General features: G+C 44.9%; 1 protein-coding gene, 1 non-coding gene and 1 pseudogene across 4 annotated transcripts in view; 2 read left to right on the plus strand and 1 right to left on the minus strand.

Annotated features, from left to right (window-relative positions):
• Window positions 1-24,645, plus strand: part of ABHD2 (abhydrolase domain containing 2, acylglycerol lipase) — an 85,634-nt gene that overhangs the window by 40,576 nt on the left and 20,413 nt on the right. For all 3 annotated transcript variants that reach the window (XM_066240424.1, XM_066240426.1, XM_066240425.1), the window contains exons 4-5: window positions 13,578-13,753; window positions 18,546-18,713. In XM_066240424.1, coding sequence (XP_066096521.1) covers window positions 13,578-13,753; window positions 18,546-18,713 — 344 coding nt within the window. The remainder of the gene's footprint in view (window positions 1-13,577; window positions 13,754-18,545; window positions 18,714-24,645) is intronic.
• On the minus strand, window positions 10,758-12,156 carry LOC136310830 (Y-box-binding protein 1 pseudogene; annotated as a pseudogene).
• LOC136311407 (small nucleolar RNA SNORA30/SNORA37 family) lies at window positions 17,851-17,979 on the plus strand. Its single transcript, XR_010726793.1, has one exon. It is a non-coding gene; the product is annotated as a small nucleolar RNA SNORA30/SNORA37 family (small nucleolar RNA).

The following is a 24,645-nucleotide window of genomic DNA, read 5'->3' on the forward strand; positions in this document are numbered from 1 at the left end:
CTCCGAGCCAGTGATCTTGAGCTCAAGCTGGTGAGCCTTGCTCAAACCAGATGAGCTTGCGCTCAAGCTGGAGACCTGGGTCTCGAACCTCGATCCTCCGCATCGCAGTCCGAGGCTCTATCCACTGCGCCACCGCCTGGTCAGGCTCTCCCGGTCTTTTGAGCCCTAAAGAGCAATATAAAATTTTCTTTTTATCTCCTTTTCATGATGATGGACTCCCTGGGAACAAGGATGGAACAGTCAGGTTTTGAGTGTGGGTTATTAGTAATTTTTATATTTATATATATATATGATATTGTTAGTGTATATAACAAAAGAAGCATATTTTAATTAAATATTTTAGAAACCCATCTTTTTTCTAATGTCATTGCTTGCCACTTTGTGAATTCTTTTCTGCACATCAAAGAAAGGCAAGATGTGCTCATGCTGAGTGTCAGTACCGCAGTCCTCATAGTCACCTCCTGATTAAAGTGTTCTTAAAGGGCATTTTGTGTAGATAATGCAGGAACTTCACAGTTAGGTACTGAAGCTTTCCCCTCCCCACTAGGAATACAGTAGTAGCAGATGCAGTGTGAGTTCTCAGCACCCATCTTCCCTGCTCCCCAGCCCTGGCATAGGTTTTTGAGGTGGTCTTGGACTGAGAAGTGATGAAAAGGCAATCCTGGGTTGGCTGACGGGCAGACCGTTGACATCTGTGTGTGTGTTCTCCAGTCAGGAGAGGAGTGAGCGGGAGAGACAGGGACAAATGTGTTCTGTATGCTGCGTGTCAGCATATGTCCTGTTCAGGTAGCACTGGCCGTTCTTTCAAATCCACAACTTAGCAACAGGGAAGGGGAGGCCAGGGAACAGTGTCTTCTGCGGACGTCTGGGGAAGCAGACTGGACGTGGGAGCTTTGCACTGACCTTGGCTGTGGGGCTCCAGGAGCCGGGATGCACTCCCTTAGTGAGGTAACGGGTATTTGACTGGCTCTCTGCAGGGTGAGTTCTTCAATGGATGGCATTTGTTAGGTGGGACTCTGGAGCCTCTTAATAAACTCCAAGCCCACGTAAAGCATAGTGTTGAAACCAGGTTGAGATTCATACAGGGAGAGAGGGCTTTGTTTCTCGCTGGGTAGGGAGGAGTCTGACCACTCCTTAACACTTTGTGGAACAGAAACATAATGGGATCAGATACATTTAACATGTGAATATAATTCTGAAGTGTATTAACTGGTTTCCTCTGACCTTTAAAATGAAGTTTATTTTTCCTTAAAGAATTATGAGAGGTTTTTTTAAGCGGTTTTGTTGTAACTCACTTGTGTGCCTGTTCTCTGTAACATTTGGGTTTATGGCTTACACAATGGGTCACAGAGGTGCCAGCTTGCCCCTGTGGCCTCTGTCCAGTATTTAGAAACCAGTTACAGGAACAGAAGATGTTTTCTCTCCCTGTCCTATGTCTACTTTTTGTAATTTCAGACAAAAACCAAACAGTCTCTGCTTTGGAATTTTCCTTGTGCAAAAGCCTGTGATTCAAGAGCGGAACATCTAGCAACAGCAGTGAAATGTAATGTGTGACAGCTGCAAAGGAGTATTTGCCTCCAGTGGGGAAATGCTTGTGTTCACAGCGTATTTCTGATGAGCCTGTTAATGAGCGTTTGGGAAGCTGAATAAGCCACTTGTCATTTGAGATAAAAGACCCAAGATGTTTGTTTCCGGAGTTAATGATGAAGCCATTTCCCAGCCTCAGTCTTGCCCAGCAGCAGGGCTGAGGTGACGTGGTGTGGTGTGGTGTCCACTCCACGTCTGGCCTCCTGGAAAGGACGGGCTCTTGGGGGGCTGTATCCTAGCACAGAAAGGTGAGCCCAATGGGGTGGGCTCCCAGAGGACCTGTCGCTGCCTGCCTGGGTTCAGGTCAGTCGGGCTGGATGAGGGCAGAGAGGCCATGGAGGGAGCCATAAGGGTCTGTGGGGGGAGCAGCAAGAGTCCTAGGTTTGAGTCCCTTGGAGTGGAGGCTCTGGCAGGTCAGGATCCAGGATAAGTATCTACAGATGTGCCTCTAAACTCTTAAGGATTTTGCCCCATCCCTGCTTCCTCACCTCCACTGTGTACACACAAGCTCATGCATGCACACACCTGTACACACACGCGTACACACACACAGAGGCCTGGAGCTCAGTTTTCTGACTTCTGGAGCTGCCACAAAGCTTTGCTCCAAGTGTCTCTCCACCCTCCACCCTATTTCCCAACCTACTGGTGCTCATCCTGATTAGTTTATTCTCACTCATTAGAATAGAATAAAAAATCCTCCTCAAATCAGATACCTCTCACCTTTCATGAAGCACCTCCATCTTCTCGCTCTTACTGTCATCCCCCTCCTGGGCCTTATTTTCTCTGGGGACATATTGAGTATGATTTTATTAACATTCTAGCCTCATCATAGGAATAATTAATTACCCTCAAATGGGTCTCCTAAAGAAAAACTTCACTGACATCAAGAAATTGGTTACAGTTGTACAAAAACATGCGAAATCAAAGAAATGTGTGTGGGGTTTTTTTGGGTTTAATTTATATGAGTAACACCAAAGTATTATTGTATATATTGAATCTAGCAAATTCAATTATCAATTTGGAGAAACAGCATTTAATAAAACATTCTGACAGGTGAACAGACAGGAAAAAACAGTCACAAAGATGTTCATTATCCGACTTCTAGTTCAGGGAGTTCATGAAAGTCTTGAATGCTCTGAACAGAAAGTCTTGAAAAGCTCTGGACAGAACTCAGAGACCTGACCTTGAATCTAGACTTTATAACACCAGGCAGGTTAGGGCTTTGTTTTTCTCATCTGTAAAATGGGGACGATACCACTGCTCAGAGTTGTTGTGAAGACTGATTGACAGACATGACTAGCCTAGTCCTTTATTCAGAGATTGGTGCTCAGAAATGTCCTCACTCTCTGAGAAGCTTAGACTGCCTTGGGCTGCGGTAGCAAAATGCTGTAGACTAGGTGGATTAAACAGCAGATGTTTGTTTTGCACAGTTCTAGAGGCGGGAAGTTCGAGATCTGGTGCCAGCAGATTTGATTCCTGTTGAGGGCCCTCTTCTTGGCTTGCAGACAGCCACTTTCTTGCTGTGTTCTCAGATGGTGGGGAGACTGAACTCTGTTCTCTCTTATGCTCTAATGACTTTATCTGACCCTATTTACCTTCCAGAGGCCCCACTTCCAAAAACCATCACATTGGGAGATATTCAACACATGAATCTGGGGAGATGTAAGCATTCATTCCGTAACACTCCCCCTTGTGCACTGAGGTAAACTGGTATATCTCAGCCATGTAAGCATGTCTCCCTGATACCATTCTTTTTAACCCCACTCCTCAGGGTTATGCTAACATTAAAGACTTTTCTTTCTTTTTTTTTTCTTTTTTGCATTTTTCCAAAGCTGGAAACGGGGAGGCAGTCAGACAGACTCCCGCATGCGCCTGACCGGGATCCACCCGGCACGCCCACCAGGGGGCAATGCTCTGCCCATCTGGGGCGTTGCTCTGTTGCAACCAGAGCCATTCTAGCACCTGAGGCAGAGGCCACAGAGCCATCCTCAGCGCCCGGGCCATCTTTGCTCCAATGGAGTCTCAGCTGCAGTAGGGGAAGAGAGAGACAGAGAGGAAGGAGAGGGGGAGGGATGGAGAAGCAGATGGGCTCTTCTCCTGTGTGCCCTGGCCGAGAATCGAACCCAGGACTCCTGAACACCAGGCCGACGCTCTACCACTGAGCTAACCGGCCAGGGCCACATTAAAGACTTTTCAACCAGGTCAGTTGATTCAACAGTAGTACATTGACCTGGCATGTGGAAATCCTAGGTTCTATTTCCAATCAGGGCACACAGGAGAGGAGACCGTCTGCTACTCTACCCCTCCCTCTCCTCCTTCTCTTTCTCTCTCTCTTCCTCTCCTGTAGCCATGGCTCTATTGATTAGAGTGCATTGGCCCCAGGTGCTTAGGATGGCTCAGTTGAGCCTCTGCCTCAGGCACTAAAAATAGCTCAGTTGTGAGCCACCCAGATAGGCAGAGCATGGGATTGGGTGTTGAGATGGGGGTTGCTGGGTGGATTCCGGTCTGGACGCATGCAGCAATCTGACTCTGTATCTCCCCTACTCTCACTTAGAAAAAAAAAAGAGACTTTTTTTTTTTGAGAAAATGTATTCTGGAACATGTCTACTGAGCCTATTTGATTCCATGATGAGATTTTAATACAGTACTTACCATATTTTTCGCTCCATAAAACACACTTTTCCCCCCCAAAAGCGGAGGGGAGAATGCCCATGCGTCTTATGGAGCGAAAAATACAGTATTTTATTAAATATTTTAATACACCATTTGGTTCAGAGTATTTTTTTTCTTATTTTCCTCCTTAAAACTACAGGTGTGGCCCTGGCCGGTTGGCTCAGTGGTGGAGCATCGGCCTGGCGTGCAGAAGTCCTGGGTTCAATTCCCGGCCAGGGCACACAGGAGAGGCGCCCATCTGCTTCTCCACCCCTCCCCCTCTCCTTCCTCTCTGTCTCTCTCTTCCCCTTCCGCAGCGAGGCTCCATTGGCACAAAGATGGCCCGGGCGCTGAGGATGGCTCCTTGGCCTCTGCCCCAGGCGCTAGAGTGGCTCTGGTCGTGACAGAGCGACGCCCCGGATGGGCAGAGCATCGCCCCCTGGTGGGCATGCCGGGTGGATCCCGGTCAGGCGCATGCGGGAGTCTGTCTGACTGTCTATCCCCGTTTCCAGCTTCAGAAAAATACAAAAAAAAAAAAAAAACAACCCACAAAAAAAAACCTCCAGGTGTGTCTTATGGTCAGATGCATCTTATGGAGCGAAAAATACGGTAAATTGTATCTTTATTTGGTTTGTGTTCCACTTAGATTTTACTACAAAGTTTTGAAATTAGGGTTTTTGTTTGTATTCTATAGTATGATAGCTCATGCTATAGCAAATTCTGTTGTGGCTACTATTTCCATCAAGTCCAGTTCTCTAGGTTAAAATTTGCAGATCTAAGTGCTTTTATGAAAACTGGATTCTTGTCAGTTTTTAGACAATACTAAATTACACCACCTGCAGTTTTAACTGTTGCATGTTTTTTACTCTGATTCAATTTTTCCACAATAATAACCTTGTGAAACAAACAAAAGATGGATAATATATATTTATCAACTAATTAATTTTATTTGTTTTTAATTTTTTTGAGAGAAACAGGAAGGGAGAAGGAGCGTGAGAGAAGGTGAGAAGCATCAACTCGTAGTTGCTTTTACTTTAGTTGTGCATTGAGCTTCTCGTACGTGCCTTGACTGGGGCCGTGCAGTGTCCCTTTGTTCAAGACAGCAGTAACCTTGGGCTTTTTATGCCAGTGACCTCAACGTTCTGGGTCAACATTTTATCCACTGTTCCACCATCAGTCAGGCTCAACAAGTTAATTTTAAAAATTGTGATTAGTGGCCCTGGCTGGTTGGCTCAGCGGTAGAGCTTCGGCCTGGCGTGCGGGGGACCCGGGTTCAATTCCCGGCCAGGGCACATAGGAGAAACGCCCATTTGCTTCTCCACACACACCCCCCCCTTCCTTTCTGTCTCTCTCTTCCCCTCCCGCAGCCAAGGCTCCATTGGAGCAAAGATGGCCTGGGTGTTGGGGATGGCTCTTTGGCCTCTGCCCCAGGTGCTAGAGTGGCTCTGGTCGCAGCAGAGCGACGCCCCGCGGGGCGGAGCATCGCCCCTGGTGGGCGTGCCGGGTGGATCCTGATCGGGCGCATGCGGGAGTCTGTCTGACTGTCTCTCCCGGTTTCCAGCTTCAGAAAAATACACACACACAAAAAAAAGCATTTTCGATGTTATCAGCTCAAAAAAAAATTGTGATTAGTATTAGACATAGAGATGGAAATAGAGATAAAGTGGAAGGAAATTGTCTAGAGTCAAAATGGCCTGATATGGATGCTCTGTATCATTGCTCATTTAAAAAATGCCAATCAAAACCACCTCACCATCCCTCTAATTCAGTCCCTTCTTAAGTTAGAGTCTGGTTTCATTGCTTTAACCAAAGCATCCTGTCTGAAACAAACTTAAAATGCTGCGGAGTGGGTGCTGATGGGCATTGGTTCACTGGAAAGGACTTGCTGGGGGTGAGGGGTGCTCAGTCTCAGGCAGAACCTCTAACATTCTACTGTGCGCCAACCCGTGTGCCCTGGTCCAGAGGTGCTGGAGAGAACAGGGAGTGACAGCCACATCTGGGCTCAACAGCTATAAACTGGTTTGATCTACAACTAGAGGACCTACATCTGTAGGAAGAATTGGTCACCCAGAGATTGAGGGTAAAGATGAGCATGAGTCACCATTTTTTTTCTAGCTCTCTTTTATTAAACAGCCCAGCAACCATCTGTCCTTGCTGATGTGAAGTGTGTGTGTGTGTGTGTGTGTGTGTAGGGATGGTGTGGGAGGGGTCCAGATTTTCCCTGGTGGTCTTCCCCATGGGCAACTCTGTTAGCATAGCCAGATGTTGGTTATAAATAGTTCAGAAGATAAGGATAGGCTGGCCTCTATATTATCTTGCGGTCTAGCTGCTCTCTTAGTGACGAGCATTTCCTAACCACTGTCCACAGCACAGCATTGGTCAAAACCCCACATGGTTAGTAAGCTGGAAGACATTGCCACTGCTTCCAGGGAGTTGGGAATAAACAGGCCCAGATGTGAACTCTTTAAGAATAGCTTAAAAAATAAAAAATATGTGTAGAAGTGCATGCAAATTAGTGCAGTAAAAACTGAGCACTGAAACATGTAGCAAGCTATAAAGTTTTACTGTAGGACATAAATACCCAAATAATGGAGAAATGCGCCATGCTCTTGAATGGGACAAGTCAAAATGGTACAGATGTCAGTTTTCCCCAAGGTAAAATATGTTCGGTATGTTTCCAATTAAAAACCCCAAGATTTTCATAGAATAAACTGCTTTTGTAGTTCATCTGGAAAATAAAATGCCAAAAATCTGCCAAGGAACTTTGAAAAAGAAGAGTGAAGGAGGCCTGCTCTATCAACTCGAAATATCCCTCAGAGCTCTCTGAATGAAAGCAGTGTCGTATTGGCACAAGAACAGACAAATAACAGATCAGTGAACCGGAACAGAGAACATAGAAACGAGTCTAAATATTTCATTGGAAACTTGATATATATTTAAAATGACAGTGGAAATCAGTAGGGAAGGATGGGCCTTTTATGGCGGAAGGACAACTAGCTAAGTGTTGGGGGAAAATACATTTACTTATCATTTACAAAAACAAGCAGATTTAAGGGCAATATGTTTTTATAAAGACTGTAGGAATAGTAGAAGGAAATATTGGGGAATATATTTATAAATGGGTGTTAAAATAAGCTCTTTTAAAAATAAAATGCAGAACACAAATGTTTTTATAGAAAAAAATAACAGATTTAAGCACAGTATATAAATGTTTATATAAGACAAAAGAAAATTAAGATATACAATATACTGGGTAGAAACCTTTGCAACATAATATATAATGACTTACTGTGGAGGCGCTACTACCTAAAAATCAAAGGGGAAAAGAAAAGTAATAGAAAAATGGATGAAGGACATGGACAGACAATTCACAAAAGAAATACAAATGATTAATAAATACATGAATCAGGGAAATTCAAATAAGTAACTTTTTTTTTTTTTACCATAGTTTGGATCAAACATAAGAAATACAAGTTAAAATAAAATACCCATTATTTTGGCCTATTAAAGTGGCCAAAATGTAAGATTGATAACACCAATTATTAATGAAGGTGAGGAAGACAACAGGTACTTTCATGCATAATTGATGGGATTATAAATTTGGTCCATCCTTTGAGGGAAGCAATTTAGTGGTCCTATAAAATCTGAGCTGTGGCCCTGGCCGGTTGGCTCAGTGGTAGAGCGTTGGCCTGGCGTGCAGAGGTCCCGGGTTCGATTCCCGGCCAGGACACACAGGAGAAGTGCCCATCTGCTTCTCCACCCCTCCCCCTCTCCTTCCTCTCTGTCTCTCTCTTCCCCTCCAGCAGTGAGGCTCCATTGGAGCAAGGATGGCCCAGGTGCTGGAGATGGCTCCTTGGCCTCTGCCCCAGGCACTAGAGTGGCTCTGGTCGCGGCAGAGCGATGCCCCGGAGGGGCAGAGCATCGCCCCCTGGTGGGCAGAGCGTCACTCCCTGGTGGGCGTGCCGGGTGGATCCAGGTCAGGCGCATGCGGGAGTCTGTCTGACTGTCTATCCTCCTTTCCAGCTTCAAAAAAATACCCAAAAAAAAAATCTGAGCTGCGGCCTGACCTGTGGTGGCGCAATGGATAATGCATTGACCTGGAACACTGAGGTTGTCAGTTCAAAACCCTGGGCTTGCCTGGTCAAGGCACATATGGGAGTTGATGCTTCCTGCTCCTCCCCCCTTCTCTCTCTCTCTCTCTAATGAATGAATAAAATCTTAAAAAAATAAAATAATAAAATAAAATCTGAGCTGCATATAGCTCTCAGTTCCATTTGCAGCCTCTAGGCCCACTCTGTATTGCCTCTCCTCATAGGATAATCAAGTCCCGGCCTCTTTACAGCATGGCACCTGGTCCGGGAGGGACAAGTAGAAACTGCCAGGCCTCCAGGCCTCTGAAAGGCTAGGCCCAGAGCTGAAAGCATTCCTTCCACCTCAGTCTGCCAGCCCAAACAAGCCACAGGCCAGCCAGCACTCATGCAGGGTGGAGACATATCTAGCTCCTGATGGGACACATGGCTTGTGGGGACAAGAATAGGTGGAATTTGGAGGTTATATTTTCAGACAAACTACTGTGTAGGTAGTTAGAGTAAAACATATTCCTCCGTGTACCTCTTCAGTAGCATCTCTTAAGCGTTTGTGTGTTTATATAAATTTCAAATTTTTCCGCTGTTTTGGTTCTTATTTCCTGCCTGACCTAAACCAGCTGACTAGGCACCTATTCTGGGTTTTGTTTATCAAAAAAAATTTTTTTTAAATGATCTGTGGATAAGTTATATAAACAAAGAAAAACACATGGAAAAACCCCACCACAGTAAATGCTATGCACAGTTTCACTTGTATAAACCCTAGTGTTGTGTTATTGCGACAGTTAAAAACAATGTTTGATCAGTAGGTGATATTGTCCTAAAATGAAAGATTGTGAAATTTCCACTGTGCACAGTGGACCTTACACAGAACTTAGAAATCTTATCTTGAGGCCCTGGCTGATTGGCTCAGTCGTAGAGCGTCGGCCCGGCGTGCAGGAGTCCCGGGTTCGATTCCCGGCCAGGGCACACAGGAGAGGCGCCCATTTGCTTCTCCACCCCTCCCCCTCTCCTTCCTCTCTGTCTCTCTCTTCCCCTCCCGCAGTGAGGCTCCATTGGAGCAAAGATGGCCCGGGCACTGGGGATGGCTCTGTGGCCTCTGCCTCAGGCGCTGGAATGGGTCTGGATGCAACAGAGCGACGCCCCAGAGGGGCAAAGCATCGCCCCCTGGTGGGCATGCCGGGTGGATCCCGGTCGGGCGCATGCGGGAGTCTGACTGCCTCCCCGTTTCCAGCTTCGGAAAAATGAAAAAAAAAAAAAGAAAGAAAGAAAAAAGCTTTACACTTGACTTCATTAAAATTAAAAAAAAGAAAAGAAAACTGATCTTGAGGCAGTTGCTCATTCACAAACATATACGCGTACATACCTTGAGAATTTTACCCTGGCCCGGGCTGGGAATGGCGCTGGATGGCCTGGAAGGAACACCATAACCAGACACCAGTCATGCAACAGCCAAATTCACATTGTTATGCTGCATGTTATTTTGTAAGTAGGTCTTTGTCTTTTCAGATTTATTAAGTGAGTCGTTATTGTGTCCATTCAGCAGGTTCTCCCTCTATGCTTACTGTGTTGGATGCGCTGGGGTTAGTCACAAAGCTGGATGGGCCTGGCTCCTATGGGTGCTTGAAAAGAGCCTTTAAATTCACCAAGCAGCCACCTGGGTGCTAGGGCAGAGCTGTGCGCAGGATTTCCTCCAGGAGCCATCATTTTAGTTTCCTGAATCACTACCCTACCCCTAGGCATAATGTGTCATCCAAGTTGATACTCTGAACCCTTTTATTAATCCTGTTCCTAAATTTTGTACAGGATTCAGTTGTACAATTGACATTCTTTTCTTTTTAAATTTTCTTTATTGGTTTTTAGAGAGAGAGAAAAAGGGTTGGGGAGGAGCAGGAAGCATCACTTCATAGTAGTTATTTCCTATATATGCTTTGACCAGGGAAGCCTGGGGTCTTGACCTGCAACCTCAGTTTTCCAGGTTGACACTTTATCCACTGCACCACCATAGGTCAGGCAACATTATTTTCATAAGCACACTTTTTGTTGTTATAATCCATCCATCTCTTTTTCTTCTTCTTCTTTTCCAAATAAGAGGGGAGATAGACTCCTACATGCGACTCAACCAGGATCTCTGCAGTCCCTGTCTGGGGCCAATGCTTGAATCAGCCAAGCTATTTTTAGTGCCTGATTCAGAGGCTTCATGGAGCCATCCTCAGTGTCTGGGACCAATGCCCTCTAGCCAATTGAGCCATGGCTGCAGGAGAGGAAGAGAGAAGAGGGGGTGGAGGAGAGAAGCAGATGGTCACTTCTCCTGTGTACCCTGACTGGGAATCGAACCTGGGACATCCATATGCTGAGCTGACACTCTACCATTGAGCCAACTGGCCAGGGCCCACCTATGTCTTTTTTTTTTTTTTTTTTTTTTTACACAAAGACAATTATTTAAGACCTTTATTAACAGGTGCTTGCAGTTTGTTTACTTTTTTGAAAAAATCAAGTTGTAAACTTTTATTACAAATTAAAAATGAGGTTCTTAAAAATCTCAACTTGACCAGATATGAAACAATTTAAAAACCTTTAAAGGTGTATTGAGAAAAACCAGGCTTTTTCTTTTTCTTTTTTAAAAAAACACGTTTGTCATTACCAAAAAGAGACGTCTTTAGGTAAAAATAATAAAAACCCCATGCTGCATAGATAATGCAGATAGTTCTAGTTATCTGGTCAACGGGCAAAAAGCAAGCACTTAAGGTCTTCAGCTCCAATCTTTTGTTCATTTCTTATTGCTGGAATTTCATATTCATGTCTTCTTGTTGGATGACTAAACCGGATGATGGTAGAGATGGTAAGCCGGCATTTACTCAGCCCCGCCCTGCTCAGCCTCGGGAGCGGACGAATTCTCAGCTGGTGGATCGGCTGCTTTTGTCTCTTTGCCATCTTGTGGTTTAGGGTTTTCTGGGCGTCTGCGTCGGTAATTGAAGTTGCGGCGGTACCGACGTTGAGGTGGCTGCTGACCTTGGGTCTCATCTCCTTGATTTTCCTTATCTTCTTCATTGCCATCCTCTCTAGGCTGTCTTTGGCGAGGAGGGCCTCTGCGAAATCGTGGTCTGTAGCCCCGATACATATTCTGTCTCACTGGTCTGCCTTGTTCTCCTGCACCCTGGTTGTCGGCACCCTCCATCACTTCTCCCTGCACAGGAGGGTTGGAATACTGTGGTCAACGCCCGTAGGGTCTCCGCATATAGTAAGGTGGGAACCGTCGCCTGCGGTAAGGCCGGCGCTGTTGGGCCTGGCCTTCGGGAGCACTCTCCGATCCCTCATTTTTTTCCCCACTCTCACTATTCTGGTAGTTCTGCTGGTAATTGCGTGGAGGACCCCTGCGACGTGGGTAGCGTCTGTAATGGTTACGGTCTGCTGCATATTTACTGCCTTGCACTGGAACTCCACCAGGGCCTGTAACATTTGCTGCCTCCGCACCCTTTTCTCCTTCAACAACATCAAACTCCACAGTCTCTCCATCTCCTACACTTCGAAGGTACTTCCTGGGGTTATTCTTCTTTATGGCAGTCTGGTGTACAAATACATCTTCCTTGGTGTCATTCCTGTTGATGAAACCATATCCGTTCCTTACATTGAACCATTTTACTGTTCCCAAAACCTTCGTTGCGATGACTTTCTTGTCCCCGCCGGCAGGCGCCGCCGATGTGAGGCCGCCCGGGCCGCCGCTCCCTGCGCCGCTGCCCGTGGTGCCGGGCTTGGTGTCAGCAGCGCTGAGGGTGGGGGCGGCGGGCGGCTGCTGGGTCTCGGCCTCGCTGCTCATGGTTGCGGTGATGGTGACTGGGGCCTGCTGCGGCAGCTGCGGCTCCTCCCGGGGTGTGATGGTAACTAGGCCGGCGGCGGCGGTGGGGCTGCTCAGGGCTCTCTGGGGTCCGCTCTTCGCTCCCGCTACCGATCGAACTCCCACCTCTTAAAAGTGCCTTCATCTACTTTCTAAATGCCATGACTTCTACTGTGAGATTTGCACCTGTGATATCCTGCTGGCGAGTGGCTTCCTGTCCTTAGGACTTAAGATATTATTCTCTCCCTTCCCTATCCCCAAAGAGGAAGCTTCTCTGGGAACTGACTTGCTTAAGGTGATTGCTTCACACCTCTTAAGTTTGTGTGGATTTAATGAATTACAAAAAAAAAGTAAACCTGGTTTAATTTAAGGAAGGCTTATAGGATCATCTGGTTGGACAGAAATGATAGGCATGAATTGACAAATAGGTTAAGATAAACTATTAATAAAACCTCATCACTGTGATATAATACAGAGATGGAGGACTGATGTCATTACCATTTTATGAGTCTAGTTTATATAGAGCACAAACCCTGGCCAGCCAGCAGGCTTGAGCTCAGGGCTGCAGAAGAAAAACCAATAGCAATTTCAGTAAGTGGGATCATCTTGAACTATGTTTGTGAACTATAAACATTTCCTAACTGTAGCTTGGAGCATCTTGTTTTCTCAGTAATTAGTGTATGGTTTTTGCTCTTTCTACCAAGGACCGGTCATTCCGTGTTTTCACGAAGGATAGTTGTTAGGGTGGTGACATGCCTTGCTTAGGCTAACCAGCTTTTCCCCTTCAATAATCCAACAAATATTTACATTGCTCTGCCCTTCCAGCACATTCTCTGGGGCATTTACATGCACGCACCGAGCACGTACAGGCCCTTAGAAGAGCCCTTCCCAGTGTAATGAAACAGTTTGGTGAATGGAGTAACCACAGCAGCTCTGGACTTTCTTGTTAGGGAAGAACGAAGAAGTGAGCATTTAGTGAATGCAGGCTCTCTGCTACTATTTTATATACACTAGCTGATTTGATAATGAGGCTAACTAACCCTATCAGGTAGCATGTGTTTAAAACATATCACTTGCTTTATTTGTATTCTGTGTTTTGGAAATAATCTATGTTGAATTACTTTACACCCTAAATTTGAAATCCTGCCCATATAAGCATATCCTGGTTGATTTCTAAAGCTAATCTGATGTAGGGTGTATTAATAAATAGGGAAAGGGGGTAAATCATGGATGTTAAGTTAAAAAAAACACTTATGTATATTTAGGATACAAAATTTGTCAGGAAAAATCTTAAATAGTTTTTTTTTTTTCTTTTTTCAAAAATCTTAAATAGTTTTAAAGACTTTTGCTGAAAGGCTTTTTAGAACATTGTTCAAGGAATGTGGAGAAAATTGACCTCTCATTTCTTCCTTTTTTAGATACATTCCACCGTTAATCTGGGGGAAAAGTGGACACATCCAAACAGCGTTGTATGGGAAGATGGGAAGGGTGAGGTCGCCGCACCCATATGGGCACCGGAAGTTCATCACCATGTCCGATGGAGCCACTTCGACCTTTGACCTCTTTGAGCCCTTGGCTGAGCATTGTGTTGGAGGTAAGCAAGTTTAGGTTGTAGAATTGGGCCACCGCTCAGAAGGAGCACTAGCCAGTGAGGGAGCACGGTGTACCCGCTCTTGTTGCCATCTTACCCTCTGTTGTATCCAGGGCCTGCTGGGAAGTTGGCTGAGATGCATCACATAGGAGCAACTGGCAAGGATTAACTTTAGCATGTGCTGGCCAATCGCCATGGATAGCTTAAAAGCATTATTAAATAGCTTTTAATCCTCTTGTGAAAGATGGAGGCCTGGTGTTAAGGGGATGAGGGTGAACTTGGAGCCCAAGCTCCCTGGCTCCAGGCCTCAGGTTTGATGACAGCAACAGAAGCCAGACTGTTCTATGTGCTCTATAGGCACTGTCATCTCATTTAATCCTCATCAGGTGGTGTCTTATTTTCCTGACAGTACTGATGGAGGAACCAAAGCTTAGAGAGGCAGTGTAGGCTGGTTTTGTTCTTTGGGTAACAGCAGATAACAAAGGCTCTCAGGTTCCTTCTGCTTAGGTTTCCATGGACAGAAAGACACATAGGAATCAGGCAGGGGTCCGGGACACCTGTTTCTCAGAAACACCTCATTTCCATTGTTCGGTCCAGCCTACACAATAAACACTCCTAAAATGCTTCACAGTAAGGACTTGGAGGAAGTGGAGTTAGATGGCAGCCCCTTTTAAGTGCTGTTCCAGCTGGAAGAGAACGTGTCCTTTGAGTTAAATAGTATGTAAATGCACCTAGCTGTTGTTGTTTTTTAATAGGAGCTCAGTCCATTTTTATGTATAGATTCCAGTAAACATATTATACCTCTCAGTTACTTAGACTTAGAGTAACAGAACTGCCAAGTAGCTAGTGATGTGGGTTCACTCTATTTGGAACACTCATCCCCAGAGTTTCACATGGCTGCCTCCTCCTTGTCATTCAGCTCTCAGCTCCAATGTCACCTCCTCAGAGGCATGGTCCCTGCCTCTGAGGAAGTGTGTAAACACTCCCCTAATGAGTGTTTCCTTTCCAATAAATCCATCATGTCTTTCTGCTTCAGTTCTTGAGGGTACCTGCCACTCTCGAAATGTATTTGTGTCATTGTTTATTATCTGTCTGCTGGAATGTAAGCCTCCCCAGAGTCCAGAATGGCAGGTTCCCAGTAAACAGTTACAGAAGGAATGAATAAATGACAGGTTAGGAGCTTACGTTGTGTACATAAGTCTCGTAGCTTATCTTTCAAATATTTATTTCTCTGCCATACCCTGTTACATTTTTTTTCTCTTGTTTTTAATATGCATACTTCTTCTGCCATGAAAGCACATTTAATTTAACCAGGCTGCTCTTCCCACCAGGATGGAGGGGGAAAGTTGAACAGGGAAAAACATCCACTCTTTGTCTTACTCACTTATGTCTTTCCATCGCCCATGTCCCCAGAAAGGGTTGATGATGGTGATCTATGGAAGGGAGGATTCATATCCAAGAAATGCTCTAGGAAGAACAGCCCTTTTTTCCTTTCATGATTCTTTCAGGCTTTTATCTACAAAAGGAATACTCATTTTAGATAATACAGAAACATGTTTTTTTAAGTGAGAGGAGAGGAGACAGTGAGACAGATTCCTACATTCACTCCGACCAGGATCCATCGAGCAACCCCTGTCTAGGGCCGATGCTCAAATCAACTATGCTGGTTTTTTTAGCGCCTGAGGCTGACACGCTCAGATCAACTAAATTATCCTCTGTACCCAGGGCTGATTCTCAGTCCTAGCCACTGACTATGGGAGGAGAAGAGGAAGAGAAGGAGGAGAAAGAAGGAAGGGGAGAGAAAGAGATGGTTGCTTCTCTTGTGTCCTGATCGGGAATCAAACATCTGTATACCAGGCTGACGCTCTACCACTGAGCCAACTGATCAGGGCCCAGAAACATTTTTTGAAAGAAAATAAGAATCACCTATAATCCCACCACCCAGCATACACCATTGTTAGCATTTTCTTCCATTTCTTCCTGTTCTATACATTGTTTTTCTAAAATTTGAATTATTATACATTACATTGTAAATATTTTCCTATTAAAAGTCTAAAAGTTCTTCAAAAACATGATTTTAATGATTGGTTAATATTTGACAAATGACCATACCATAATTTAATCATTCTTCTGTTGTTGGGTATTTCACTTGTTTACAATTTTGTTGCTTTCATTCTCTGATGAGCATCCTTAACCCTAAAATGTGAAGCAAGATTCTAAGAACTGGAATTATTAGGTCAATGTTTCTAAAAATTTTAAAGCTCTTTATGCATATTGTGTTAGTGTTTGGGGTTTTTTTTCTGGTATTTTAAAATTTTAGGCCCTAGGTGGTTGGCTCTATAGTAGAGAGTCAGCCCAATATGTGGATGTCCCGGGTTTGATTACCTGTCAGGGCACACAGGAAAAGTGGCCATCTGCTCTCTACCCCTCCCCCTCCTCCTTCTCTTTCTCTACCCCCTTTCCTCGCCATCCTGCAGCCATAGCTTGATTGGTTTGAGCACATCGATCCCAGGCATTGAGTATGGCTCCATGGTGCCTCTGCCTCAGGCCTAAAAATAACCTCAGTTACAAGCATGACCCCAGATGGGCAGAGCATTGGCTCCAGACGGGTTTGCCAGGTGGATCCTGGTTTGAGCACGTGTGGAAGTCAGTCTCTCTTGTCTCCCCTCCTCTCACTTAGTTAAAGATGAAAAAAAATTAAATTTATTGAAATGACATTGGTTAATAGGATCATATAAGTTTCAAATATACATTTCTATGATCCATGATCTATGTATTGCATTGTGTGCCCACTATCCACATAAGAGTTTTAAAATTATTTTTCTCTCAACTTTTGGAAGGAAAGTTTATGATCAGATTTAATATATATCACTTTTTTTTCTTTATTTTTTTATTCAGTGAGACAAGGGGAGGCAGAGAGAGACTCGACATGCACCCCAACAGGGATCCACCTGGCAAGCCCACTAGGGGGCAATACTTTGCCCATTTGGGACATTACTTCATTGCTCAGCAACCAAGCTCTTCTTAGCGCCTGAGGAGAAGGCCATGGAGCCGTCCTAACTGGGAATCAAACCCAGGACATCCACATGCCAGGCCGATGCTCTACCACTGAGCCAACCGGCCAGGTCCACCACTTTTCTTTTAAAGTAGCCATATTTTCAAGTAGGCAATTCATGTTTATGACAGAAAAATCAGAAGGGAAGCATAGTAAAAGTATAAATCACCCATAATCCCCACCACCCCTGCCCCAGTAACTACTGTTGGTTTCTTGTTTCCGATTCCACTGTTAGGGGATACATTTGTAAACATAGATGTCTTTTTTCATCCATGCAAGTGCCGGTGTATTGCAACCCATTTTTATACCTTGTTTTTCTTTTTATAACTTAATATGTATTGGAGAACTAGCCATGTTAGTATATGTAAAAATGTCTCATTATTTTTAAAGAGCCACATAATATTTCATCACTGGGATGTGCAATAATTTATTTAACCAGAGCCCTGCTTCTGGGCTTTTCAATTGTGTTCTGTCTTTTGACAGTCTACATTGTACATGTACTGTTTCGCATGTACAATGTATCTGTGGGATGAATACCTGAATGCAAAATTACTGGGTCAGAGAGGTCTGTGCAAATACGCTTTATTTTCCCATTCAGTCATTTGTTCATTCATACGGATTTTCATACAGAAATTAAGAGTATTGTTCAGAAATTTGTTTAGCAATTTGGCAGCATAGTTTTATGGTATCTGTTCAATCTAATAATTAAAAATTGAGATTTATATTTTTTTAATTTTTCTAATAATTAATTTTTATTGTATTTTTAAAAAGTTTCTGTCTATGATCAAAAAAAGGTGAAGGGATTAGACAAAAACATGTATACATCACACATATGTACAGACAACAGGGTAGCAATAGCCAGAGAGAAGGGGGGATGAGACAAAAAGAAGGGGGAGGGGGACAAAGAAAAATGGGAGTGGAAAGAGACTTTTCATGGAGCATGGGGGGCACAATGCAGGGTACAGAGGGAATTATATTGAGTGGGGCACTTGAAACCGTGTTGACACAATAAATTAAAAAAATTTTTTTAAATAATTAAAATTACCTAGCACTTTCACAGGTCCTCCTCGAGACAGTGGGGCCAGGACTTGGTAGCTGGTGCTGAAAGAAAAGCCTTGATTGCATCCTTGCCCTGGGCCTGTGCCAGTGGCAGCTGTCACTCAATGGAACAGAGACACTGTTCTGTGGCATCTTATTCAACACTGTCCCTTTCTCCTGTTGTACTAACCTTAAAAAAGAAGAAGAAAAAAAAAGCCTGACCAGGTGGTGGCGCAGTGGATAGAGCGTCGGACTGGGATGCAGAGGACCCAGGTTCGAGACCCTGAGCTCGCCAGCTTGAGCCCAAGGTCACTGGCTCGAGCAAGGGATTACTCGGTCTGCTGAAGGCCCACGGTCAAGGCACATATGAGAAAGCAATCAATGAACAACTAAGGTGTTGCAACGAAAAACTGATGATTGATGCTTCTCATCTCTCTCTGTTCCTGTCTGTCTGTCCCTATCTCTCTCTCTCTCTGTCCCTGTAAAAAACAAACAAACAAAAAAACTGGCCCTTCCCCATAAAAGTTTGAGAGGCGCTGATGTAGACAGCTCTGGCTAGAAGGGAAAGATACTCTTTCCCAGAGAATCAAGGGAAAAGTTATATATTAAATTTCCTCCTACCGTTTTCTAAGCCAGTGAAGTATAATTATGTCCATTTTCTGTGTGGCGCTGTTTTATTGGAATCTTTTCTTCACCCTCTAGATGATGTCACCATGGTCATCTGCCCTGGAATTGCCAATCACAGCGAGAAGCAGTACATCCGAACCTTTGTTGACTATGCCCAGAAAAATGGCTACCGGTGCGCCGTGCTCAACCACCTGGGCGCCCTGCCCAACATTGAATTGACCTCGCCACGCATGTTCACCTATGGTAAGCGGGGTCATGGCCAAGTGGAGTCTCCCTGTTTCTGTCCTCATAGCCGGTGTACTGTGACTTCTGCCTTCCTTCTCTCAGTGTAGAATTTATGCCTATCTGTAGGAGATGGGGCGCACTGACAGGCCCTGTACCACCTCATCCCAAATAGGGGCAGAAACTGAAGTGCACCGGGGAAGGTCAGCTTCTGTTTCCACACCTAATGTCATTGTTAACCTTTAACAGTGGCTTTGTGATGTGGCCCTAATACCTGATAGCACTAACCCTGACTCTTCGCTTCTTCAGTGTGTGCTTTTGTCTCCCTGCCTTTTTTTTTTTCAGTTGAACCTCAGAATGATTTTGTCAAGTATGTATCAGTCAAGATGGACTAGATTATGCTGTAGAAATAACCCACAAATCTCAGTGGTTTGAAAACAAAGATTTATTTCTAACTCGCGCTGCATATCTGTAATGGGTTGGCTTGGGGCTCCTGTGTCTCCGTCCTCACACGCAGAGCGGGGCTATGGAGCAGCACCAGTGGGACTCCCTCACCTCACAGAGAGTAGAAAGAGCTTCTTCTGGAAATGATACCACTGGTTGGCCAAAGCACATTACAGGACTACGCCTCACTTCAGTGGGGAGAGGCATTCTTCCCAGGGAGGAAAAGTCAAGGCTCAACCACCTACCAATTTTTAGAAATATTTTTATTGATTGATTTTAGTGAGAAAGGAAGGGAGAGAGAGAGACAGGAACATTGTTCTGTTCTTTTATGTGCCCTGACCGGGGATCAAACCAGCAACCTCTGCTCTTCAGGACGATGCTCTAACCAACTGAGCTATTTGGCCAGGGCTACCTCAACAATTTCTAAATAAGAATTTTAATGTTTAAAGTAACTTTTAGCCTGACCTCTGGTGGCGCAGTGGATAAAGCGTCGACCTGGGAACACTGAGGTTGCCGGTTCAAAACCCTGCACTTGTCTGGTCAAGGCACATATGGGAGTTGATGCTTTCTGCTCCTCCCCCCTTTCTCTCTCTCTCCCTTTCTCTCTCTCTCTCTCTCTCTCTCTCCCCCCCTCTCTAAAATGAATAAATAAAAAAATAAATAAAATAACTTTTAAAAAGTTTATTTTTACAGTATTTATTTTCTGTGTGCAATAGCTTAGTGTTTTCCTTTACTTCTCTCAGAAAGAATTCCTAGTCTCTCTGTAGATTAGTGTCCCCCAGGAGTTTAAGATACCCTGAGGGTTGAGGGTCATAGGTATGTACAGGTCTTATGTATTCCTTGTTTCCTCTCCAGAGTTTGTTTGTTTTTTTAATTTCTTATTATAGCCCTGGCTGGGCAGCTCAGTTGGTTAGAGCATCACGTCCCCATACATCAAAGTTGCTGGTTCCATCCCCAGTCAGTGTACATGCAAGGGTCAACCAGTGTGAAGCAACAGATTGATATTACTCTTTCCCTTCTTCCGTCCCTCCCTTCTTTCCTTCCTTCCTCTCCCTCTAAATTCAATCAATAAATAAAAACAAAAGTAAAACTTTTTATTATAGAAATGTTTGAAAATACAAAAGTAAAGAGAATACTAAAATGAACCCAGAAAACCCCTACATACCCATCATTCAACCTCAACAATTACTTAGTGTAAAGCCAGTAGCCACGGCCATCATCACAGCCGCCTGGCCCGTGCAGGTTCGCATTTGATTCGGACAGACAGTAATGAATCAAAGGAGCCAAGAACTGGTGGGCCATTAGCTTTAATCCTAGCTTGCACCTGGTGGGCAAGAAATACACACATTGGGAAAACACTTCCCTTTCCATTCAGGGCTCCCAAAGCCACTGATTTTCCGAGTTTTCTAGAATCAAAGGTTTCTGCCTCACCAGCCTTACTCACCTCTGTTCCCCATCTCCTTCTCTCTGCACAAACTCTGAACAAACTGGCTTTTCCTTCAGCACTCCACCATCTTGGCTGCTTCTCCTCTCCTCCACGTGGCCTTTCTCTGCTCTGCTGTATGGGCTCCTCTGCCCCATTTTATAGTGTAAAAATCAAAACTTTTAATCCAATCTACAAACAAGGAAATCTCTGATACAAAGCCACTTATCTGAGGCATAATGGGATTCCTCATGAGAGTGCACCACCTCACATCATGCAACAGTCAAAGGTGTGGGGAAAAGCTTAGTATTGAAAAGATCTTAGTATTAAAAGAGTGGGAAAGGCTTAGTCTTAAAACTAAGCCGAAGGCTATAAGGACCCTGCCTGCTTACAGCCTGTCCCCCACACCCAATGCAAACTATTAGCGAGCAAACATATATATCATATTTACAAACTTATTTGACCAACATTTAACTTATGGCCACTCTTGTTTCATCTAAAAACCAACCCCTTCCTGTATCCCTATTTCAAAGATCATTTTGGAGCAGGTCCCAGACAGCAAATCCTTTAGTCCGCAACTATTTCAATGTGTAATGCGAAAATACACAACTCTCTGTAAACTGCTTCAGTTTTCTAGGTCTACCATGACAAAGTGCCACCATCTGGATCACTTAATATACAGAAATTTATTTTCTCACAGTTACGGAGCCTAGAAATACAAGTTCAGGTGTCAGCAGGTTTGGTTTCTTTTGAGGTTTCTCTCCTAGGTTGCGGACAGCTGTCTTTCTCATGTTGTCACAGAGTGGTGACTTCACTGTGCGCCCCAGCCTGTGTCTCTATGTGTGTGTCCTAATCTCCTCTTCTTATAGAGACACCAGTCATACTGGATTAGGGTCCACCCTAACAGCTCCGTTTTAATCTAATCACCTCTTCAAAGGCCCATTCTCCAAATGCAGTCACATTCTGAGGTCTTGGTGTGCTCTCAGTTCCACGTGATTCAGGCTTCCTTCTTACTGTGTTTACACTGGTGACACACCCACCTCAATCCCGGCCCAGGCCTGGGGTGGAGTATGTAGTGATGACTCAAAGTCTCTAGCCTCAAGGAACACGAAGTCCCCAGGTCCCTATTCTTGAGCCTACTTAGTCATGTCAGTGAGGTTTGAAATAGTGGCTTTCAGGCACCCGTAGCTTTGCCTTTGTTTCGGTGGGAGCTCGAGGAGAAAGGCCTTCCCTTTTCTCAGGAGGCTGCCTTTCCAAGGTGGCCCTGTAGTCCTCATCTCTGGAAGGGCAGGTTAGTGTCTCATATTTCATCTTGGCTTTAAAGAGCTGCAGCCAGATTAGAGACCTAAATCTTATTACTGGTGTTAATCCCATAAGGATTAAATACATAGAACCTCATTAAATTGTCTAGTATTGAAAACAGATTGCTGTAGCTCTTAGTTAAACAGCCCAGGGAGGGGCTCCCAGACTCGGAGAGCGTTTGGTGACTGACATCGGGTAAAGATCCCAGGAGGACTCCGCACCTACCAGAGGGCGGTCCTAGAGCTGAGCAGACCCCATGCCCATACCTGTCCCTTGCCAGAGAGAGATGGCAGCTCTTCACAGAACACCCAGCAGCTTGTCCAGCAATAGGCAGGACTGGCCTTTTATCCAGATCAGACATGTTTGGATTTAATTACATCAAAGCTCCCAAAGTGCCAACACAATTAGCTGTAATTGCTCCTCAGTAGTGTAGCAAATCCGAGATTTGTACCTGCCCCAGTGACATCTGAACATCTGCTCTAGGTCTCAAATAATTAGTCTCAAACCTGAGTCAAGAGAGGTGTGTCTAAAAGGAATCAGATGGTGAGAAAGTAAGACTGTTATTAAAAAATAAACCCCTGTCCCTAGCTGGGTAGGTCAGCTGGTCAGAGGATCACCCCAATATGCCAAGCTTGTGGGTTCAGTCCCCAATCAGGGCATATACATGAATCAGCCAGGAAAGCATGAATCAGTGGAATAACAAAATCAGTATTTCTCTCTCTCCCCCCTTCCTCTCTCTGAAATTAATAAAATAATTTTTTAAAAATAATTGAGCCTGCGGTAATATTACTTACTCATAAGTTTGGAATACAGGCAAATGACTTAGGCATTGGGGTTTGACATGAGTCCAAAGTCCAGTGCTCCCACTCACTATGTGAAGCTGAGCGAGTCATTCATCCCGTTTGCTCTGCTTCCTCATCCGTGTTTAAGTCCCTAGTGCAGGGCCTGGAATATATGCATTCATCTCTGGTCCATTCGTTTAGGCAACACTGAGTGCCCACTAAGTGCCTGGCCCCAGGGGCGCAGTGGTGAACAGAACCAAGAACATCTTTACTTCATGGAGTTCAAAATCTAATAGAGGCTTGTTCAATGTTAGGGAAAGCATAAAGAAAAAAAATAATTAAGGAGAGGCGCCCATTTGCTTCTCCACCCCTCCGCCGCGCTTTCCTCTCTGTCTCTCTCTTCCCCTCCCGCAGCCAAGGCTCCATTGGAGCAAAAATGGCCCGGGCGCTGGGGATGGCTCTGTGGCCTCTGCCTCAGGCGCTAGAGTGGCTCTGGTCGCAATATGGCGACGCCCAGGATGGGCAGAGCATCGCCCCCTGGTGGGCAGAGCGTCGCCCCTGGTGGGCGTGCCGGGTGGATCCCGGTCGGGCGCATGCGGGAGTCTGTCTGACTGTCTCTCCCCGTTTCCAGCTTCAGAAAAATGAAAAAATGGAAAAAATAAAAAATAAAAATAAATAAATAAATAAAAATAATTAGGCCCTGGCTGGTTAGCTCAGTGGTAAAGCATTGGCCTACTGTGTGGAAGTCCTGGGTTCGATTCCTGGTCAGGACACACAGGAGAAGCGCCTATCTGCTTCTCTACCCTTACCCCTCCCCTTTTTCTCTATCTCTCTCTTTTCCTCCCACAGCCAAAGCTCCATTGGAGCAAAGTTGGCCCAGGTGCTGAGGATGGTGCCATGGCCTCTGCCTCAGGTGCTAGAATGACTCCGGTTGCAACGGAGCAACGGCCCAGATGGGCAGAGCATCGCCCCTTAGTGGGCTTTCCAGGTGGATCCCGGTCGGGTGCAAGCGAGAGTCTGTCTCTCTACCTCTCTGTTTCTCACTTCAGAAAAATAAATAAATAGCTGCCAAGGGATGAACAAAATTAGGAGGAACCTCAAGGAAATGGTGAACAATTAAATATTATACTAACAATTTAAAATAAGTCCCTTGGTGCCTGACCAGGCGGTGGCACAGTGGATAGAGCATACAACTGGAATGCAGAGGACCCAGGATCGAAACCTCAAAGTTGCCAGCTTGATTGAGGGTTTAGTTGTCTTGAGCACAGGCTCACCAGCTTGCGGGGTCACTGGCTTGAGCCCAAAGGCCGCTGGCTTGAGCAAGGGATCACTCACTCTGTTGTAGACCCCCCGGTCAAGGCACATATGAGAAGCATCAAAGAACAACTAAGGAGCTGCAACAAACAACTGATGCTTCTCATCTCTCTCCCTTCCCGTCTGACTGTCCCTATCTGTCCCTCTCTCTGACTTTCTCTCTGTCTCTGTCAAAATAAATAAATAAATAAAACAAAATAAAATAAGTCCCTTGGTACCGTTTCTTAAGTGGACAAATAATGTCCCATCTCATGCTGTGCAAACCACTCACTGCTCCAGCACGATGGAGGTTGTGGGCTGTTCTAGCACAGGTGACACTGATCTAGGGGGACTTAAACCTCTTTTAATAATTTTTTCTTTATCTTTGCTAGGCTTTCCACCTGGCTGAGTTATTTTTTTTTTTTCATTGAAAAACTTAGTGTATATATGTAGTAAGAACATTCAAATAGGTCAAAAGTCCAAAGACAATGAGCAAAACTGTCTTCTTCCCACCCTAGTCCGCCAGGTCTCCTCCCCAGAAAATCAATGTTTGCTCGTTTTCCAGCGATTATTCAGTCAGATATGTGTGCACATATAATCCCTATAAAACCCAGGTACACACCTGAGCTGGTGCCAGGCCCTTCGCTGCCCCTCGTTTTGTCCCTCAGTAAGATGGCTTGGAGTCCTTCCACGTCAGCAGCTCAGACTC

The sequence above is a fragment of the Saccopteryx bilineata genome, chromosome 7 (genome assembly GCF_036850765.1).
Source record: "Saccopteryx bilineata isolate mSacBil1 chromosome 7, mSacBil1_pri_phased_curated, whole genome shotgun sequence".
In the NCBI taxonomy this organism is placed as follows: Eukaryota; Metazoa; Chordata; class Mammalia; order Chiroptera; family Emballonuridae; genus Saccopteryx; species Saccopteryx bilineata.